The 22,751-nt window shown below is 39.1% G+C and overlaps 1 protein-coding gene across 1 annotated transcript; it reads left to right on the top strand.

The window, feature by feature from the left end:
- The first annotated feature begins 1,626 nt into the window (after nt 1-1,626).
- LOC112571739 (ETS domain-containing protein Elk-3-like) lies at nt 1,627-21,825 on the top strand. Its single transcript, XM_025250984.1, is given in 6 exon segments — nt 1,627-2,134; nt 9,499-9,585; nt 12,782-12,922; nt 14,371-14,663; nt 15,148-16,050; nt 16,053-21,825. Coding segments are annotated over 4 exon segments (1,395 nt in total). The 5' UTR covers nt 1,627-2,134; nt 9,499-9,585; nt 12,782-12,795; the 3' UTR covers nt 16,125-21,825.
- Nucleotides 21,826-22,751: the final 926 nt, after the last annotated feature.

Here is a 22,751-nt window from a genome sequence, read left to right on the forward strand (position 1 = left end):
TCAATCTTTTCTGTTTTGTTTTTCCTTTTCAAATCGCTTCCTATATGTCGACGACACTGGTGTACGTGTTATCTAATTTCATGGGGCTGTACGTGACCAATTGTGTGGTTGATTTGATATCCGGGTATAGTTTTTATCGCTTCCGGGAAACACAGCTTAAGCTTAATGAGCAAAGGCTCTTGTTTTGTCTGATAGAAAAACTCAAGAAATATTTCCGCAGGCAATTAACAACAAATAAATGCACGCTGCAGTCAAATCACAAATTTGTATTACTGGACTGTTTGCAGACGAATTTTTTTTTTCTAGTTAACTACTATAACGAGGCTAGTGTATATAAAGCTTCCGGTTTAATCACATTCATTGTTTATGGTCGCTAAGACAACAGCGAAGAACTTTGCAAGAGGCTAAGAGTTGGTCTCGGCAGACAGACAGCAGTCCACCTATACACGTACGTGGTCGAACTCAGCGTCGGTTTAGGTTTTACCGAGGGTGGTAGACACGTCAATTTAAAAAAAAGCATAAGACGGCCAAACAAATACTCAGGCAGACAGACATGGCGTATGAATGGACGTGCATGGAAGCGTATTATTTGTGTGTATAATATTACTTTCTTGCTAACATTATGAATCTGGATCTCTGATAGTGAGGTTGTGCAATACGATTTTTACACCGATGTTATTGTATAATCTGTATAAGAATCGATCGAGTGCATCATGCAAAACCACAACTTATATACATATCTACCATCACAATCACGACTGCAAGAAACCGTATATATGTATAACTACTTTCTAAATGACATCGTCACCATAAAAAGATTAGGTTTTTTCATAAGGTTAGAGTTGCCGAAAACTATAAAGAAAGCAATCGAATTCCTTCCTCGATAATACGTATGGTACTAATTAAAAAGTAACAGCTAGGTCGATCAGCTGACATTTCTTTTTTATTCATGCGTTGTTAATAAATTTAGTCTATCAAATTATCTATTGGGCCCAAAATAAAATATTGCTGCCTTTAAATATCTCCACATTGACCACAGCTGTGCATGTTTGGTGGAAATTTAAGGCAGCCTGCAGCCGACAATAAATTATTTTCTCTCCTTGTCACCTTTTGGCGAGAAAGGATGCTCCTAGGGCGCAAGCAGTGCAGGCACAAAAAAGAAAAGAAAACACTTTAAAACAGTTGCAAAAAATTGAAAATATTTGTCTAAATACCGCTAAAATTTGTTTCAGTCAATTAATATTATATATCCACGTGTATTCACGGCAGAGAGAAAACATTTCACTATGCACAACTTCTAAATAAGTGCAAATAGACAAAACGTACGCAAGGTCTTTTCAACTATATTCCCAAGTCACTTTTATTCCCTTGCTATATTTTTTCCATGTTACCTTCAGACTTGGGAGAGCAATAAATAAAAGTTGTGGGGTGAGATCGATCGAGGGCTTGTCCCAGTCTTCAGAACTGGAATGTGTTTGTCTGTGTAGCTTCAGTCTCTATAAATGTCTGACCTGAAGTATGATTGGTCATTTTCACTACCGCCTTTTTTTCTGACGGGATCCGTTTTGCCCAAATTAAGCGAATTTATGGTTCATACGTCACTATGACGTGAGGGAGTTCCCATTGTAAATAATGTCACTTCCGGCTGATTGTGTGAGTGGCCAGTAGAAACAGAGATCAGCCCATCCCGTTACACAGCGTTGAATCATGGGCTTGTAACGTACACAAGGGAATTGTGAAGTTGGTGGTTCAAAGACATTCAACAATCAGAAAAAGCGACTGAGCTAGAAGGGTTATCACATACAATATCAAACAAGATGCGCAACCGTGAACACTCTTGAATCGCTTACGTCACTACACAACGCCGTGCTTGCTGAGACGGGCGGAATTAGGTCGGCCTTGGAGAAGTGTCAAACACTGCAGCTGAGTGGGCTGCCACAACGGAGCAGCCGTTTTCCAGCTATTCCCAGTCTTTCATTTCTGGAATGGTACATTGGGAGGCCTTTCGTGTGCGTGCTTTAGAGTGAATATTATCTTCACGTTTTGACATGGTCAGTCGTCAGGCTTTTCTTCGGAGCAGCTGGAAATTGCGTACCATTTTCGCGTAATTGTGATATTTCCAAGGTGTTTGAAGGTAAGTTTCCCCAAACCTCGATATTTGTGAATTCCAAATTTTACATTTTGACTTGACTCCAAAATCTCCTAGCAGGTTCCAGCCTCTCGACATCCATCCTTGCGAGCTGTTTAGAAACGCAGATCATGTTCGTCGGCTGTAGAACTAGAGTGGGTGGGAATGTAGTGCACGTCTGTAGCCGTGCCTAGACACACGTACAGATAAGAGAATTTCATTAGACTCTGACAACATGTCAGCCTGTGTTTCGTGTGTGCAACTGTCTGGCATGTGATATCCATGCCACGTATTGATGTAAAGACATATATATTTATATGTGTGTTATAGTAGCACAACATAGCGTTTGTTTTTAAAATTAAAAAGCCAATTCTCTCTCACGTACACAAGCACACACTTCAGAGGAAATATTTTAAAGCTGTCATATTTGTTAAGCAGTCAGATATTGTTAAATATCACTGCCACAAAGAACTTTATTTATTTGACAGTATTTATTTGAGAACATTATTTGCAGTCTTCGAGTAATGAAACAATTTTCAGCAGATACATTGCTTTGTTAGGCTTGTTCAACTTTCAGAATAAAAATTTGACATTCCAGGTTTTAGTTTTCTAAGCATGCATTTTCAGGTTCCCTTTAGAAATATTTTACAATGACTATGTGGTACTCAAGTCAGTTAAAGAGAATACCTAATGGAATGTGTGTGAAATTTTCTTATTTGTAAAACATTAACAAGAAATAATTCAAGAAAATAAGCAGGGAACTTTAAGACTCATCTCTATACAAAGGCATTGTGATATTTTGCTTAAAGCCAACAAACTTAACTTTCAGTATGCCTTCATTAAAAAAAAACAATAATAACTAATAAGCACTAGTGTAAAGACTAATTTGAGATCTAGTAAGGTGGCATCAAAAATTAGTGCTAAGTAGGTTACTGAATTTTTAAAAACATATTAGCAAAGTTAAGATGTAAAATACTTACTTCCCAGGAAGTGCCACAGAAACATAAATTAATTTTTATTATACATTGTAATATGATTTTAAGCTCTGCTGGGATTGATTATATCACTGATTAGTTTATTTCCCACTGTGTCAGTAACTATAGTTACATATATAAAAATCTTGTGCACTGGATTCTGTTCCAACCACCATCATGAGCCTTGACACATTGATTCCAGCCATTACAGACATCATCAGTCATTCCCTTTCTACTGGTTCTGTTCCTCCCTCTTTCAAACATGTTGCTGTCACTCCAGTATTAAAGAAGTCTAACCTTGAGCCTAATGACCTAAAGGACACCCACTCTCCAACCTTCCTTTCTTATCCAAGATCCTGGAGAAGGTCATCCTTCATCAGCTGCTACATTTCGACATATAAAGTCCCTGGAACCATTTCAGTTGGCCTATTGAAACTTTTCTGGTCGGGGAGGTGGGGGGGGGGGCGCTGGGGGTGAAGAACATTGTCTGCTTGTGACTGTGGTCCCCCATCACTTTCTGCTAGTCTGTCAGAAATTTTTGAGTTCCTATTGAGACATCCTTGTCCTTCAAGAGTCATGTCAACTCAGTTTGCAAATCCTTCTCGAACTGCACAGGATCAGCCACATGAGACATTTCCTCTCTCCATCAAGAAACTTATGTTTGCATTTGTGTTGTCCCGACTTGACTACTGTTCATAAATCTTCCTGGCCGTCTGCTTCACAAGCTCCAGAGAACTCAGAACAATGCTGCTGGCATTGTATTTCATAAGTTTGGGATAACATCGAATTCAAGATTTATTGTGCTTTGCTATTGTGGTGTTCATCACCTTGCCCCAATCTGTATGTTTAAAGTTGTGTTTCCATACCTGCCTCACAAGTCAGTTTTCTCTCTTTTCCACATAGACTGGAGACATTCAGCCATTGCTCTTTCTCTTCTGGGCCCAGTTCTTGGAATGGCCTGCCTCTGTGACTCCACTGTGTAGAGTCGGCACATGCCTCTGGAACATATCTTTTTCAGGAACACCTACTATAACTCGTTCATCCTGTTGTCCTTTCTCCCCCAGACTCCTGTCTCTGTGTTCTTTCATGCTGTATTGCTAATTGATACATGTTCATATATGTATTTTGTGCTTGTTTGTGCTCAATTGTGATGTCTACATCACACTGCTCCTTTCCCCCACTGCCCCAGGTCTCTTGTGAACCGCATCGAGCTTGCTTCTGTGTAGGGGGGAAACTACAAATCCTATTATTGTGTATACATATACATGTATTGACATACACAGTGAGCTACAATGACACTTTTAGCAGGTGTCAGATGCCATTTAAGAAGAAACACCCTAAACCAACGTTGGAGAATATAAGCATGAGGCTTATACTGTAATTTTTTTGTAAAGTGTAATGAGTGTATGGTTGTATTTAATTTCTGTTTTGACACCAGAACAAAATCCTAAGCTGTGCAAGTGGATATTGAATAAAGTATAATTTATTTACTATTTTCAAGGGAATTTATAATCTTTTTCAGAATAATTCAATTGGCCAGGGTTGAATCATCTCAAATAGAACTTGTGATTCTGGAACAGTTTCTGCAGTACACATTGTACTCTGATAGTAGTAACTGAGAGAGTCGGTAAGCAAGTTAAAATGTCAGATTCTATTTGAACTAATTATTTTGAATTTATGTCAGTGACCATGACTTGAAAGAGGCTGAATTGCGATGTTGTAATGGTCATCAAAGAAACTGCACAAGCAATAAATACAAAGGTGCAGTAGAACATGAAAGAACTGAGATTTCAAAATTGAAATATTTTGTTTGGGATGATAGAACATGACAGGTATGATGGATAAGAAGCAGCTGTCAGCTGTGAATTTTTATTTTTTTTTATAGAATGTTGGAATAGAAAAACTGATTAGTTTAAATATATTTAATGTCCTGTAGGTAGAAGGCCATGGCACTGCCCTTTGAGAAGTCCTGTAGATGCTGTAATGCTGAGCAACTTCATTATTTGGCACAGACAATAATTATTCTGGTAATATTTTAATCCTGATACTGTTATGTCAGTTGTAGATATTTCTGTTTGCATAACACAATGAAACACATTTACCTCAAAGTATATTAGTGGAATGATTGTCCAAGACAAAGGTAAGAAAAACTAGAAGGTAGTTGACATGTCAAAACAGCTTTGTTTTTAAATTTGTTGATAAAATGGCAGCAAACAGGATGACCCAGGTATCAGTATCCTATGTGTTTGTGTATGCACCAGTGAGGGGTCATAGAGAAACCCTAGAGGAACATGCTGGGAAAAAGACAAGAAGAAAATCTAGTCAGGTCTAGTGAGAACATTTGTGGGAAACACTTTGTGTAGCCTGCACACCACCCATGGTTGATAATGGTACTATCTGTGTGTGTGTGAAGCAAGAAGCTGATCCAAGGTGATAGGTGCAGGGAAAGATGTTATATCCTGCTTAGAAAATCTGGACTGGTCTGCTGGAATCAAGCAGCTAAATCAGGGACTAGTATAGGTTTATTGCTGTCTGTCTGTTGAGACCAATGCTTAGCCTTTTGCGAAGTTCTCCATGTTAGTCTCAGGGAGCCTAAACAATGAATGTGATTAAACTGGAAGCTTTATACACAACTGCCTCATTTTAGTAGATAACTGGAAAAAATCGTCTGCCAGCAGTCCAGTAATACAAGTTCGTGGCTATTCTACTTAGGAAAAGGGGGAAATGGGTTCGTGAGGTAAAGGGAGATTGGAAGCTATGCTCAAAAAGAAATGAAAATTGTTGATTTGCGTGGAATACTAGCAGGCCCTAAATAAACATTGAGTACTAGAGATCCATATATTGATTATTTTATCTTTAAGTACAGTTTTGTTGGGTGTACTTGAAATGACCATTTTACTTCTAATTACAAAGCAGTTTGGAAAAATAGGAAAGAAAACATCTTTTACTACCTGTGAGTATAGATGCTTGAAAGTTGCAAGTGAAATGGCAAAGAGAGCATATGTTCCAGTGAAAGAAAATGATGACAAAACCAGAGTGAACTCAGATCAATATGTTCAAATGTGAAATGAAGACAAAACAGGTTGGCGTTGGTGACAGGTATTTGTTTTGGCCGGACAGTAAAGACTTCTTATCCGGTCCACGTTTTTTTTTTTTTTAAAAATTCCGCGCATGTTGAGGAATTTGGAGCTCCCAAAATTTCTCTAGCCGGCGGAGGGCAAGGCACGACCCGATCGGGTTACAGGGAGCAGGGGCAGGCGCACTGCGGGGAACCACACAAGGGGCCACGCCTGGAGACCCTGCAGCAGGCAGCCAGTGAACCCGCGCTTTCTCTTGTTAAGGCTACCTTGGGACCACTGAGGCCAAGGGACAGGAGCAGAATGAGTCAAAACTCAGTGTCTGCGTGACTTTTATGGTTGAATAACAACAAAGAAAAAAGGTTAAATAAATGTTTGTGTGGAAAGAGCAATAAAATGGCCCATTTTGTAAAGGATCAGTTTTCAGTGTAAGCATCTTGATCATTGTTAGGAGATTAATAAACCGGTATCCAGCTGTTGGAAGGGTGGGGGGAGTTGTGCTTGGAAAACAAAATAGTCGGATTATCTACACATGATGCAGTATTTTATGTCATATTATGTATCCTATCCACAGAATATAGAGTAGTTTTGTTTAGCTATGTTCCTCTTGTAGCAAATTTGAAACAAATGCAGTAAAGCCCTGCTGTTGTCCCCACCATGAGAGAAGTGGTGAAGCAGAGAGCTGAGTTATGAAAATCATGTGATATCATGCTGTCTGGTTTGTCCATTCAGTACCCTCTAGTCTAAACTGACTGTACCCCTAAATCATATTAATTAAGCCGCCCTACAGATGTAAGTTGACTGATTAACTAGCTTGTGTGACCTTGGCTCTTATGTGTCATGCATACCAACAGTAGGACTATACTGCATTTCTGCTGCAATTTCCTACAGAAGTTAGCCTTCTGTACCATGTTAGATACTTTAAACATGACACAGAATGTAAACATTCAGTTTTTTACAGACATCTTGATTCAGTGCACAGGATATTCTTTGATTTTTTTTTTTTTATTAAACAATACATATACAAAACATAAAAAAACTACCGCATACATCAATTTACATAGATAGATCAACAAGCATATCCCTGACAATGTACACAAATCTTTCCTCCACCTCATCATATCCTACCCTATGAAAGGACCAGCTGACACTAGAAACAGCATAGGTTGTAGTGGTTTGTCTTTAACTTTTAGTTGTAGCTTACATAAATACAGATAGCTTTCAACACACGTCGATAAATAACACATAATACAAAAAAAAAACTTCCACGGTCCAACTCTTTTTTTCAGGCACTTCGCACATTTCAACCGTACACTTGACTTATACTTATTTATAAACATATGACATTAGTTATATCCGAGGTATAGCTCACCTACATATTATCTTCAAGTATATAAACAGAGACATTTTCAAGTAGGTATAGGCTATCCAGGCTGTGAGGAGAGATAAGGGATACATGATTTTTTTTTTTCACAGATAACAATATAAGTATACATAACAAACAAGCAATATTTTACAATATAGCAACATAAAAAACAAACATATGCACATAAATTAACAAACATTTTAAGAATACATCCATCTGCCCAGAGAAGCCAGCAGTGTAAAATTTTACACAACAGAAAAGTATGTGGGTTTTCTTTTTTTTTTTTTTTTTTTTTTTTTTTTCCCCCAATCTCACACAAATAAAGCAATCATCATAGAAGGTACCTTGGATCCCATGTGTCATAGGATGACAGCACAACAATATTAATGTATATCATATCAAGACATAGTTTTTGATAATCATGAAGTCATTTATATATATGTATATAGTCAGTATTTAGTTTAGTTAACAAGTTGTTCATATGATAGCCAGTGTTTAGCAAACTTTTCTTCGGTTAATTCTAAACATGCATTAAATTTTTCAATTGAATGCCTGTGTTTCAACATTTGGATAAAGGGTTCTAACTGGGGGATGCCTTTTTTAAATCTACAAGAATATATGTATGCTTTTGCCAGCAATAAAATTAAATCAAGTACAACATCTGTCTCAAAGTTATTACTGCATTCAAACAGAATCAAATGTTCACTGATAGTTATCTTAGGAGCATTTGTACATTTGTCTAATATACAATTTTTTTAAGTTTTTCAAAAAAACAACATATTTACACTTCCAAAAAATATGCTGAATATTTTCTTTTTCATCTCTGCAAAGGCTGCAGACATCATCTTCTAGTCCCATGTGGAATAATATTACTCCTGTCCCCAGAATTCTATGTAACACTCTGATTTGAAGGATATTTTTTTTATAACCTCAGTTAAAATGTTCTTTGAGTGTACTATATATATATAAGTTCCTTGACTGTGTTCATTGGATCTTTTTAAATGTTTTATCTGTATTTAGCTCTCTTTGAAAGCAACTTATGTTTATTTCAACGTAATGTTGCTGATGATCAGAAATCAGATATTTGTACATGTACTTGTCATTGAACACTTTGTAATAAAGGCAATGTTTGGTAAGCTTGTTTTATCATGAATTGGGTTGATACTTTTTTTAAAAATTTGAATGTGTAGAAGTTTCATATAAAAGCCTTGATGGCTGTAGATTGTTACAGGTAGATTTTTGAAGGGTTATATCTCTTAAATGGAAGCAATAACTAAATTATCCCATTTATTGTTGTGTTTTTTTTCATCTGGGTGGAACCTTAATACTTATTTCCTGTTTAATAACCTCAAAAGGAGAGTCATGTAAATAATTTTATTTATCAATGCATTGGGAAAATTACGCAAATCCGTTTTTTAATTTGTGTAAGATATAAGATTTCCTTCAAGTTTATTATTACTCGGTGTTAGTAACACTGGCATCAGTTATCATAGTCCTGTTAATAATACATTTCTTTTACATCTTCCTTGAATGAGAAGGGATTTGTAAAGCAACTATAGAGGAAACTGTTTATCCTAGTAGAGTGAGGAGGGCTATAAGGAAGACCAAAAATGCTTGGCTCTTTGCATGAAATACAACTGTTTATTGCCTCAAAATCATACAGAGGTCTCAGTGACTATGAATTTTTTTTATTTTTATGGACTTTCCCCTTCCCTTTCTAACATAATCTAAGGAGCTATTTGTATCAGAAGCTTTATTTAAGCTTTATTGCTTTTATTGTTGCCAACCTGTGCCCTTGGATATCGCTATCAATAAGTGATGTTAAAAAAACTGCAGTATACTATGTTTTGGATCAGTTACCCAGTAAAAATTGCTTACATTAACTGATCTCCGATATACAGATATACTGAAAGCATAGGATTGTGATAACCCTTGTATTATTGAATGTTTCAGCCAGCTGTTTCGCGTTCTCTAATTCCTGCTTGCGCCACTCTGCATACACTTACCCTCTGCATTTGTGCCATTTGCCTGGCTTTAAAGGTGAGTGCTTCTGAAAAGTGTCAAATTTACATGGTTACAAGAAAGTTAGTTTTAGCTCAATTCTGCACCATCTTCCCCTTCTACCCACAAAAGCATTGTTCCACATTTTGTGTAAATGTGAGTAGTTTGGGACAAAACATTAGAAAAAGCTTTTACCTTGATTGTAATATGTTTGACGTGAGCTTTCCTGCTTTTTCAGTGTTTACACTTGTGCAGGACTGCATCTGGTTGTACACCACTCATCTTGCAGTATCCATTTTAAGGCAGTTAAGATGGTGATACATTGAACTGTGATAAAGGGTCTTCTTACTTTTATGTTCATTAGTTCTGAGAAGCAAACCATTATGTGTAGAACCATAAGTTTACTGATCTGAATCCTGGACAAATGTCAGTTGGGATCTGTTTATTGTAGCTTTTCATTTGCCACCACCACCAAAAAAAAAAATAAAGTGGACGTTGGAATTCTAAGAAAAGTCTGGCTATCAGTGAAGCCATCGGGTCAGCTGGAAAGCAGGCAGCAGGTTCTCTGCCCCTTCAGCTGTGGGAAAGTTATTCCAGGTCTGTCTGTTTACAACTGCCTTCAGCCACTTACCTATATCTAATTCCTTCATCCTGGAGTGTGCCTCACTATCCTTGTCTTATGCTAGATGAGTGGAAAGACCTGCCACTGTTATCTTATCTCCATGTAAGCACTGAATCCATATATCGCCTTCTACCTCATATCAGCAGTTGCCTCTTTTTCTTAAGTCATTCTCAGGAGTTCTTCAGGTGATAGTGACTGTGACTCTACTTCTCCATACCCTTATAAATTTTCCAGTAAAAAGTTTAGAAGAAAGCTTTTTCATTTTATTTAGAGACAAGGATAGAGATGAGTAAAGTTGTGACAAAAACCAAGCACTTTTGACAGCCCTGCATTAGAGGCACAGAATACTTCAAAGTTTGTGATCTTTCACTTTATAGTTTACCAGGGAATTAAAAGTGTGAGTCAACAAAAGAATTGTATGTTAAATAGATTTTCTAGGTATGATGCTTTACTCGGTAGGTTCATTTTTTAGATAGAAAGTTTGTGTAATTTAATATTTCCTGGTAGATTTTAAACATGGTCAGTCTTTGACAGAGACCATTCGCATGGTATTGGTCTTTAGTGTCCTATATTGCCATCATAAAATAAGCGAATAGTGCCTAAAACTGGCCTCGTGCTTACAAAAGCTGAGGCATTCTATACCTATGTACTTGAAGAAGAGGGGTGGAAACCTTAAAAACTTCATCCTCCACCAGTAATATTTCCTTTAGGAACTTGGAACACCAACTTCATGCCAAGCACTACTCAGCAGGCGAGAGCATGAAGAGGCAGGGAGGGTGCACAGCAGAACTTATAAAGTTGGTGGTAGAGGGTGGGCAATTTAGGCACTTGAATGGTGGAGCACTTAGAGGGTAATAGTTGCACCAGAGTTCATAATCAGAGCACTCAACAATCAGTGTCTTCTTCCTCTCCTCTTTGTGTGTGTGTACTTATGTGGCATATCATTTAAGACAAAGGTCTACACTAAGAAATTTGTGCATATTTTAAAAGTTTTAATTAAAAATTTTCAGTAATTTTTCTTGTATATATGTGTATATTTTGTGATTGGGACTTGCTTTGTATAATCTTTACCCTTACTGGGACTGGATGTTTTATATTTTCAAATGACTACTGAATACAAAACAGGCATTAAAACAAAAAAATCGCAAAAATTTTTAGGAACAGTAAAGCAGTCAAAATTTATATATTCATGCACAGTATCATGAAACATGTGAATGAAAGGAAGAGAAAAAGCGCTTAATTGTGAAGTTAAGAGGATGGAGGGATGACAAGGACTAGCATGGCGACTGGAGAGGTTCGTTTGAGAATTTCGCTTTACACCTTGTATTTGCAGAACTTAAAAGACCAACCAGAATGGTTTGCTTTTTTTTGCAGATATCAGTAGATATAGGTGATATAAACCTAACCTGTAAATTTCAGCCTCTAAAACCTATCCTTAATTATCCGCTAGCAAAGTACGCGATTCACACCTTCGATCAACGAGCGCAGGTAACCGTGTACTACGTCACGTTGGTACACCATTCACAACATTGCCAGCCGTCAACACCAATCAGGGCGACAGTTCAGGTTATTCAGACGTTGAAAGTCTGCACTCCTCGTACTAAAATAGCAGTTTTTCAGAACCACCAGAAATACAGACAGTCAGCGTCCGAATAATCCGAACTGTCGCTCATTCTTTCTCTAATTGGTGTTGACGGCTGGCAACCTTGTGAATGGTGCGCTAGCGCGAAGTAGTACATTGTTACCGGTCTCATTGATCGTAGGTGCGAATCGTAGCGGATAATTAACGAACGAGTTTTTGGAGGCTGAAATTTACAGGTTAGCATTATATCGGCCATATCTACCGATATCTGCAAAAAACGCAAACGATTCAGGTTGGTCTTTAACGCAATCCATCCTCAGATTGGCACCGAACTAAATTCCCGTTTCTTTACTCCTCTCCACTGAGTTTCCGACCCCTTTTGTTGTATCGAGGCCGTATACTCTCATGCTAGTACCCGCTTCCCCCCTCCACGCGCTGTGTGTACATAACTTGACCACAGCCAGGGGGCTTAAAGGGAAAAAACCTCTTTGACCTTCGTCACGACCTTTGACCCTAACATGGAGGCGACTGGTGGAGATGGCGGCAAGGAATCTGAAACACGTCTGCAAGTAAGCACGTGCCAGGGACAAGCAAGCCCTGACATGGACAGATCACTTCGGACCGTGTCATCCGTATGACTCAGTGACGCCATCCTAGTTTGCCCAACAAGTTTTCTGAAGACCTGTGGGGATCACTCGTCCCAGAGTTTGTTTTTTTTAAACCCCCCCTCCCCCTGTAATTTTTTTTTTTTTTGGGGGGGGGGGTCAGCCTCGTCAGAATCTCGCTCTGAATCACGGATTAGAGCTCTTTTTCTACTACGCCATCGGTTCAGTCACTCGAAACATTCGCATTCCCGCAGAGTGTTCCAAGTGAGCTGTTCGTACACGGTGTCGACGTGAATCACATCTCTAGTGTAGGGGGTGAGGCAGATTAGCACTTTTGCTCAACAAGAAATTAGGTAAGGACGGTGTCAGGCCGCCGTATCAGTAGCTGATGTCATTAATAAGTGACTCTGTGTTTCTCTCTCCCAGACCTCGCTGGCTACATGCCGCCCCCACCTGTTACACCCAGCCCCACCTCCCCCACCCCTCCGCAGGAGGACAGGATCTGGGAATCAGACAACTCTGCCCAGCCGACTGATGCCACAAGATCCAGTTCACTTTCAGTGAAAAGTAGGTACTTTATTTTGAAGGGACACGTTTCACTCTGTGTGCATGTGACAGATGGGTTAGGCGATTTGGGGACACTAGCAAAAAGAATATCTTACATTTTTTGTAGTTCATGTTGATAAATCTGACCAAGATTTTTACTTCCAGTACAAACAGTTTGAATTCTTTCTTTGTATAACATGCTTGTTATCAGCATAAACTGCAGCTATTTATATACACGACGCATATACACAGGTTGCCATTAGATGAAATACTACATAGAGAAACTGGCACTGTTACATTTTATGTAAAATGCTTGAGCCATATTGTTTCTGAATTTTACAGCAGTTACACAGGAATACTCTACTTCCTGATGGCTATAGCTCTTGTGTCTTTTGTATGCTGTGCTGCTAGATCAGATAAATAATAGAAAAAAGGGAACAATATTATCATTTCAGTCTACAGCTGAAATCGGATTAGATTTTATACACTCTTTACCATAAAATACTCACAATCTTTGAAACATACCAGTCAGTTGATTTTCATAACATGCAGTAAGTTATTTACAGGGATATACCATATAGCAATGATTCCATGTCGGTGAAGTCTGTAACTAGTGGACTAATAATGATGGCCAACAGTATTACAAGCTGATCACTTATACAGCTGCTCCAGTTGTATTATGAACTCTTTTTCTAAAGTTTATTCCTTGTTACTCCTTGAGGAGCATAGGGCCGCACTCTTTTTCTCATTTACACAGATTATAAACATTAACAGTATGTCTAAAGTCACTGAAAGGGATGAAATAAATTTTTGGTAGAATATCTCAATATCATTAACAATATTATTAACATAATAAGTTGCCGTCCTGGACAAGATTTTAGTGGATGAGTATGGCATCAGATCAAAAGTGGTGAACACTTTGCTGAGCCCTTTAGGGGTTGTGGGTTTGATTGTGCTCATAAGTGTCAAGGAAGAATATTGCTAGTTTTTTAAAACTTTAAAATACCATAATTTATTTCTTTCTCTTTGGTCAAAACCTTTTTTGGCATTTACTGACTCCAAAAGACAAAATACAAATCATGAATAATTCATGCTAAAATCACAAAGATTTTCTTTCTTTTTGGGTTTTAGAGGATTAGGAATGTATGAGGGTGCTAGGTTGTTTTTGCTCATGCATGTGTAGATGTATACATAATTTATATTGCGTATGATTTAGCATGATTTGCAGTGCGTGTGGTAAACCGTGACATTTCATCTTTCTCTGATGTTTGATATTCTCAAACTGAAGTTTTCATCTACCACTACTCATGGATAAATTGCATTTAGACCACCTAAATTTCTCTCTTTTTTTCTGTTCATTTCTTTAATTTTTCATCAACTCCCTCCCTTTCTCTGTTTGTTCTTCTTACTTTTAGACCAAGCAAAGTAACATTTTCAGTAAATAATGATTGCAGCTATTGTGATTGCAGACAACATGGATTCTAACATCACTCTTTGGCAGTTTCTTTTGGAGCTCTTGCTAAGTAATCAACACCAGAACATGATACACTGGACCAACACAGAAGGAGAATTCAAGCTTGTTAATGCTGAAGAGGTTGCCCGTTTGTGGGGCCTGAGAAAAAACAAGCATAATATGAATTATGACAAACTATCTCGTGCTCTACGCTACTACTATGACAAAAACATCATCAAGAAAGTCATGGGCCAGAAATTTGTCTACAAGTTTGTCTCTTTCCCAGAGATTGTGAAGACTGAAACAAAGGTTGTGAGCACACTTTGTTATCTAATGTAGTTTTACTGTATGTTTTTCTTCAGGACCAGGCACATTATATGCATACTGATAACAGGTTGAACCCAATGAACAATGAAATGAATATACTGATAACACATTGGAAATGAAAGAAGAAACTTCTTTTAGCAGTTGCAAATAAAACAGGCTTGAGTGTTGGATTGTTTTTTTTTTTTTTTTGGCTACTCTTTTATTCTTTGTCATACCATGTAATATGCCCTAACCAGCCCACCAACCCCCCCCCCCCCAAACAAAAAATTAAGGAGACAGTATGTGCAAACTTTGAAAACAAGTGGTAAAACTGCATAATTTTTGTCTTATTGCCATTTCCTTAGAGACTGAAATAGAGAGATACTCCCCTTACAACCTCAGACAAGTCTGTATGCTTTCAAAACAGCTATTTAGTGAGCTGTTTAATATGAAGGGTATCTTTAGTAACATTTCTTTATTTTGACAGGTGCCCTTCAAAGTCAAGATGGAGTCTATAGCACAGGAACGATATGGGCAGCAAGTGTTACCTCACTTTGCCTCCTACAATGCCAATGAAATAAAGTCCTCTGCCAAGCAAGCAGCAGTGTGGCGTTCTGCCAACTCATCTTGTGACAGGAGAGCTGAAGATATGGCGGTGACACCAGTGGCACGAGAGAGAGAACGAGAGTGGGAGCGTGAACGGGAACGTGATCGCATTCGAAGAAGAAGTCAGTCACCTCTGGAGCTGACCATTAAGAAAGAGACCTCTAGCCGTCCAGACAGTCAAGGTAGCTCCATCAATAGTAATGAGGATGATCTGGAAAGACACCACCACCACCACCACCACCACCATCATCATCGTCGCCGGCACCACCACCACCACCGTAGCCATGAGAGAATTGCTGCCTCTCCATCACCTCCGCTGTCATCGTCTATCACCACAACGTCTTCCTCGTCCCTGTCAGCGTCTGTGTCATGCAAGCCTAAACCAAGTCCCATAATCTTAGCTCCCACTGCAGTCTCTCCTGTACCACCTCCAGCTCATCCTCAGCTGCCACAGCTGCCACCTGCTTCAGCATTGTCTGCTGGCACAGCTGTCACCATGGCAACCCATGTACCCATTCCATCACCAACAGCGAAGCACCCCTTGCATCCACTTTCATCACTCTCCTCCCTGCCTGGTGGCCTTCAGACTCCATTATTCATGCACAGCCCAATGATGGGGGGACCGGGTGGACCAGGAACACCTGGACCCCTTCTACACTTTTGGAGTTCACTTAGTCCAGTTACAACGCTGAGTCCTCGGCTCCATGGCTCTTCCTCTGGTGGGTCTGCCTTCCAGTTCCCCAGTTATGCTCCCCTAGCATATTCTCCTGTTGTGGCTACTTTCCCCACACTCTGGAAAACTTGGGCACCCCAGGCCTTGTGCCTTCCCCCACCTCCCGCACCATTCCTGTCTTATGACAGAAATAGAGTTGTGCCACTTGTTGAGTAAAAGGATGACCTAATTACAAAATACAAATAGGAAGGATGAGATTATCTCACTCTTCTTTTCAGACACCAGCGATGTTTTGGGAGGTTGGGGTTATCCATTGTCATCAGATGTCACTAAAGAACATTAAAGATATGTGTCATAGAAAGAGTAAAGACTATTTCTGATCTCATTATCACTGCAATGAAATTTCATCTTTCAGATGGCTAACAAGAAAAGCCTGCAGTTGTTTTAACCTATGTTCACCCAGTCCCTCTTCCCTCATCACCTCAGGCGGTCCGGTGGCGCAACGGTCAGCGCCTGTCACCAATACAGTGAAGGCTGGCTGCCCAGAGTTCATTTCTCGTCTTGGGCACGCTGTTCTTTCTCTGCACGTGGCATCTGTTTACAGGGTTGGCTGCCTTGCCGTAATATAGCCTCAGTTGCTGGCACAGCGTAAAACACCAATCCCCCCCCCCTCAAAATTGTGAACTTCAGAAAATAAATTCATGAATGACTTGGTCAGTTTGGGAGACAGAAACAAAGCTAAGACAGGTCTGACATTCATGCTGCCTGTAATGCTTCCTTGTTCACTCACAGGCCTCTGGTTGTTGACATGAATGGTTTTGATATTAACAATGTCATGCTTGACAGACACCTGAATCAGACTGTGATAATGAACTAGAGTTGTCCGTAGTGTGAGAAAGATCTGCAGTGTTGTTGAGCACCAAGCGCTTCTAGGGGTGACAAACCTCTCTTCAAAGAGATGCACGTGGCCACACTGGACTAGTAGCATATGCTCAGTGCCTTTTTTGTGGCAGCAAATTTGTTTGGTCCATTTGCCTCCCATATTTGTGACTTGGCACTGTTGCTGCATATTTGTTATTGTGTACATACAGATGACAACCATTGACCAGAAGAATGGGTAAGTTCACCTGCATGCAAGCATTTGAAAGGTATGGACCTGATGGCTACATGATAAAGCTGTTAAATGCAAGCACATATATACATTTTTATATTGTATTTTATATTTAATATTTCAAAAGTGTCATTTAGCATCCAATACTGGCAAGAAAAACCACAAGGCATGACAGATTAAACATGTAAACTAATAGAGAAATGTAATTGCTATAACATTATGTAGATGAGCATGGGCAAATGCAGTAGAGATAACAAGAAGAAATACCTGGACACTTATTAGAAAGCTTTCACGGTTCTTTTATTTCCATCTTTGTTGAGTTTTCCCACTAATTGGGAGTCTTATCAAGTATGCTTAAATGATAATTTTCAGACTTCTGAAGTGCTAGAAATACTTGTTTGAAATGAAGTGATCAGAAACATTTTTATGTCCTCCTTTATGCCTTTTCATGTCTCCAGTACCATTGAACAGCATACCTTTTCATTCCACTACCAGGTAACTTGTTGGAATTATATTTATTTGACGAAGTGATAAGTGCACCTTTCTTTCATTTAGATATTTTCTTAACAGTATTTAAAATGTTCCATGCTTTTAAAGTGTGCCGTATGCTATATGTCTTTCTACAACCACATTTCTTCCCTGTGAGGAAGGTTTGCATGAGTGGTTCTGTTTCTGCTCAGGAACAGGCTTCAGGGGAAGGAATTGCATAGAACTGCAAGTACCACTTCAGTGAGATGAACAAATCTGTTGTTTTGCTAGTGAATCTTACATCCACACAAACTCCTATCCTGATGTCATCATCTGTACTTGCCTTGCTAAAGTATGGGGCCTTTGATGGCAACAATGTGATTATAAAAGATCTGGATTCCAGTTTTCTTGAAAAAAGGGGAGGAGAATCCCAGAGATATGCTGTGTATAACTTTTTTCCCAGAGACTGTTGGTTCTGAAAACGGCATTTCTTTGGCCTTTCCAAATGTCTCTGATGTATTTTGCAAGAATAACAACCAAAACAGAACCTGCTTTATACAACTTGAACTAAAAGATGAGTCTTCTTGTGAATGGAATAATCTGATGGTACTCTGTACTGCAGTCTTAATTCACTATTTTCTTCATTAGAGAAGAGTAGTAGTTACTGTTTACAAAATACTTTAAGGACAATCTTCACTTACATTTGGCATAAAAGCAAAGAGGGCCAGTGAAAGCATTTTAACTTACTGTCTGATTTTTAATAGCATATTACTTAGCTATTTAAGAATCAGTCTCTGATGTAGTTTAATCCAAAACAGAAGTAGGAAGCTTTATGTAGCATGCATATTTTCAGCATCAAATGTGCTGTCAATGTCAGCTTATTTAAAGCCTTTGAAATAGACATTCATCCTAGAGACAAGTGCTCAGATAGTATGCAAAATGTGGAAACCCTTGTCAAGAGATGGATATGAATGATTAATTAGCTTATGTTACATTGGCTGTATGCATCAGTGGTGCTATGTTATTTGGACTTAAAGATACAGTCAGATAAATCTATTTAATGTCCTAGAATCAAGTTGCATTCAGAAAAAGGAAAAAGAAACAGGTGTGTTGGGGAGTGGGGAGGAATTCTTACTGCTTGCAGCATTACTTGGAACTAGAAAAATCGCATGTGACATGGTTTTATCAATAGTTTGCGTGTACATCTATTGACTTGTGCATAGTCTGCATCAACAGTCACTAGATCATTTCTTCCGTTTCCTCTTCATTACAGACATTGAACTGAATGTTGTCCATTCAGCACAAAATCATACATGTGTTTGCAATTGACATGTTAGCATGTGCAGAGAAATTTGCTTCAATGTGGCTTCAAATGTGTTTGAAACTGACATATATTGCACTCCAGTGAAATATTTGGTATCTGATACCAAAATTGTTTGTGCATTGCTTAATCAACAAAGCATTTTTAACATTGTAACAGGATTTTGTCTTGATATTCTTTTTTGCATTTTCAAAAAAATTATCTTATTTTTCCTTTTCGCATGGGGTGAATTGTAAGCGCTATTATATAGGGTCTCTAAATGTATTTTCTGCTAGAAAAACAATTTTGATGGCTCCTTTCAGTCTTAGGAAACCATAAAACAGTTTTGTGAATTACATGCTGCATCATATTTCATTAAATGCTGGTATCTGTTTTATTATCTTGCTACATTGCATCCCTTTTATCCATATTCATATTGTACATGCTTTTTAAGTAAAAAAAATTGTTGCAGAATAACTCTGTATACTGTCTCGTAACAGTAATATTATATTATTTTTCATTTTTAAAGAAAAGATTATTGTATGATTTATGCCTTATGTGAAAATATCAACATTATAAGTTATTTACCTTTTTTTGCGCATTTTGTAACAGAAAGCATTTATATTCAGTAACATTTAGTTCAAATATCTTTAACGTTGTCATAATTCATTTATGGCATATGGTTTACGCTTATGCATTTTTCCAGTAAATTTTAGAGGAAATTGTGACTAGGGACTGCAGGTCTATCAACCTTCGAGTTAGCTATAGAGCACGCCAGAGCTTCTAATGGTGAAGAGCAACAGTCTGAAGTCAAGAGATAGAGGTCGCGGCTTTTTGTCTGTTCCTTACAGATGTTCCCTGGGAACCTCTAGTCCCTAGTCATGACTCAAAGACTCAGATTGCGCTGCATGCTGTCAATTTTCAAGGTAAAATTACAAGATGATATAGAGGAGGCTTGTGGGAAGATGGACAAGAATAAGATGGCTGGAATTGCATAGCACGTTTTTTTAGACTGTTCACGTGTGTGAAGCTGCCGATGTCTGGCTCGTAGATTGTGAGCAAACTTCATATATTTTGTGAGGGTTTTCCTCCATCGTCACTTCCAGGATCTCAGAAGTCCCTTAATGTGTTTGGATGCACGGCACCTGTCAAAATCTTTTGTGGAGGCAAAAATGAGTGACTTACTGGCGATCGCACTGAGTAAAGCAGTTATAACCGAGGTGTGGCATGTAAAGAATAACAACCGCGTCCGTTGAATACCAGTATTTAAACTTTAACAAAACGATGCTTGTAGACTGAAACTGTTAGCGACGTCTTTATTTTTCTTTTAGTTTTTTTTAAGATTTATTATTGCATTGTATTAATATCTTGGACCATACTCAACAGACCTATTGCTTTTTTGTCTATTGATTTCTACATCACCAGGAAGGATAAAAATGCTTATTCTTCTGCTTATCACCTGGTGCTGTCTGTAAAGAAAATCATAACATTGACATAAACTGTGACCATTTGAGAAAACAGGCTGGGGAAGGAATGGAAGCTCTAATTTGATATCTGTAATATTGTAAGTTAGAAGTAAGTGTGGATGTTCTGTTACACATACTCTGACGCTGCTCATCTAGCGTGAGCAAAAAAGAAATTGGGATCGAGGGTGTTTCCTTAAAATCCCATCTCGCTTATTTAGTTCCTTTGCCATTACGTCATTTCTTTCACGAGGAATGTGTACATGCTAGAGGACGCTGTCTTGACCTGTATTTGGGGGGATCATTGATCTGGCTTTGGGGGTCAAGCCTTCTATGTTTTGTTGGCTTTGATGGCAGATCGCTGCTTCCTGGTGGTTCCCATATTTCGACTTGAGAGAATGTTTCTCCAAAAGTATAAACATTTTTACGGTTGTATAGATTATTACTTTTTTCATTCTTATATTGTCCAGTTTTTGTTTTTGTTTTTTTGTTTTAAAATGTTGATTGCTGAAGTGGTTTTTCTCCTTCACCTTGTATCTACTCATGTGGCGCGAATTCAAACGACTGCCATTTTTGGCGCGAATCGACAGACACTAGACGTCGCCGAGCTTGCCCCAGGACAACTTTTTGACTTCAAGAAAGGAAAGTTTCGTCTATTTGCCCAGCTCTAGCTTTTAAGCTACTTTGATTGTATCCCACTGATGTTTATACGAAGCTGGCAGATCCTGTTTTATTGACGCCACATTATTACACGTGTATTTTTTAAAAACTTTGATCGGCAGTGTTCGCCTGACTTATTGACGTCTTGACGCGAATTCGTATCAAGAGTAGTATAACTTGACCTTCTCGACTTTGACCTAAGTTGTAAAATGACCTCAGGTCAGTGAAACTGGTAACCATGTAAACTTTTTATGGGTATGTGTGTGTATGCTGTGTGTGTGTGTCTTTACAGACGAGGCAGGTTCCATACGAGACCTCACTGGAGGTTGAACGCATGGCTTGTAGGCCCCTGACGTGCCTTGTATACCTTACTCGTACTCACTAAAGCGAGGTAGCTAACTGCTCGTGTTCCCAACATCATATTGTCTGTTTGCGAACGCCTGTCACAAGAAATACGACAGAGAAGGACGTGACTGCTGTTAAGGCATCAAAAGTCAAAGCCTGTTCGCATGCTGGCGGGCCCCTTATCGGCAGCAGGCAGAACACATTACATCAACATCCCCAAACAAACTGGATTAAAAATAATTTGTTAAAAAATGGAACAAAAAGTGCAATTTTTATGAATTACAGCCATCATTTTACTTTATGCGTTTGTCTTGACTCTGATATAAACATGCTGCTGCAGCAGCCGATGTCTGACGTGTCTGTGACAGACAGATGAAATAGTTCCTACTGTACAAACGAAGACAAGATGCTTTTGGGAATCACCAGGAGTGACGAAAGTGAATTTTTTTTTTGTCTCATTTCTGCTCCGCCCTGATGTATAGCATTGTTTTTCCCAATCTCTAGACGCAATGTGATAATAAAATTATCATATTTTATTACACGGAAATAGTTTTTTTTGGGGGGGCTTCCACTTGGGGAATTGGTCGTGTGTGGTTGAGTGGGAGCATGCGCTTGAAAGAAGTTTCATTCATCTGTTAGAGATAGTACATAGTGATTTTAAAGTCGCAATAGCCAAGCGATAGCAAGCTAACTTAACCCCCAAAACCCAAGATGGTGAGAAGCCTGTGTGGACGAATCAGGCAGGCGTGGAGGTCTTGTTACCCTAAGAACACGACAGTAGGGGTTTCATCGGGATCCGATCGGGATCCGCGTATTAAGGTCGTTCCTAGTCCCCACAAACGTGTCCCTCGACAGCCGAATATATTCCAACCCCTTCCTCCCGCACGTCTGTAGATGGCAATAATTTGCCCACTCTACGTTTAAAGTGATTGGTGGGCCTGTAGATGCCTGCAGGAACAGTGCTGAAATGTTTGGCAGACGCCATCATGCTTTGGCCACTGGTATCCCGTTCAAGTGATGTGAGACGTCATCGTTTGCATTTGCACCACCTGCGAGTCACCCCAACCACCGCCATCACTGAAAGTAAGAGACGATTTTAAAGGCGTCCGTACATCGCATCTTGGCCAAAAAGATAACCCAGGTGTTCCATTTATGGCCTCTATTAATCACTGTCTGCTGTGTCGCAATACATCATCGGTACTCCCTGTGTCGATCTCCGTGCTGTGATGCGTCTAGACAGAACCGCCTCGCCGCTTGGCACAAGGCTACCTCCACGGCGACGTAATTGATATGAAAGGATGAGACAGTGATTCCAGGAAGTGCCCTCCTGACCCCAGTCTCTCATCGGTATTTCCTTGGCCACGTTAAATCCATCACCTGCCCCACTTTTCCCTCAGCACGCGTGAAGACATGAAAAGAAACCCCACAACAGCGATTAGTTTTTCTGCTGTGTCATCGAGGACGC

This window comes from Pomacea canaliculata, linkage group LG9, assembly GCF_003073045.1.
Source record: "Pomacea canaliculata isolate SZHN2017 linkage group LG9, ASM307304v1, whole genome shotgun sequence".
Lineage (NCBI taxonomy): Eukaryota > Metazoa > Mollusca > Gastropoda > Architaenioglossa > Ampullariidae > Pomacea > Pomacea canaliculata.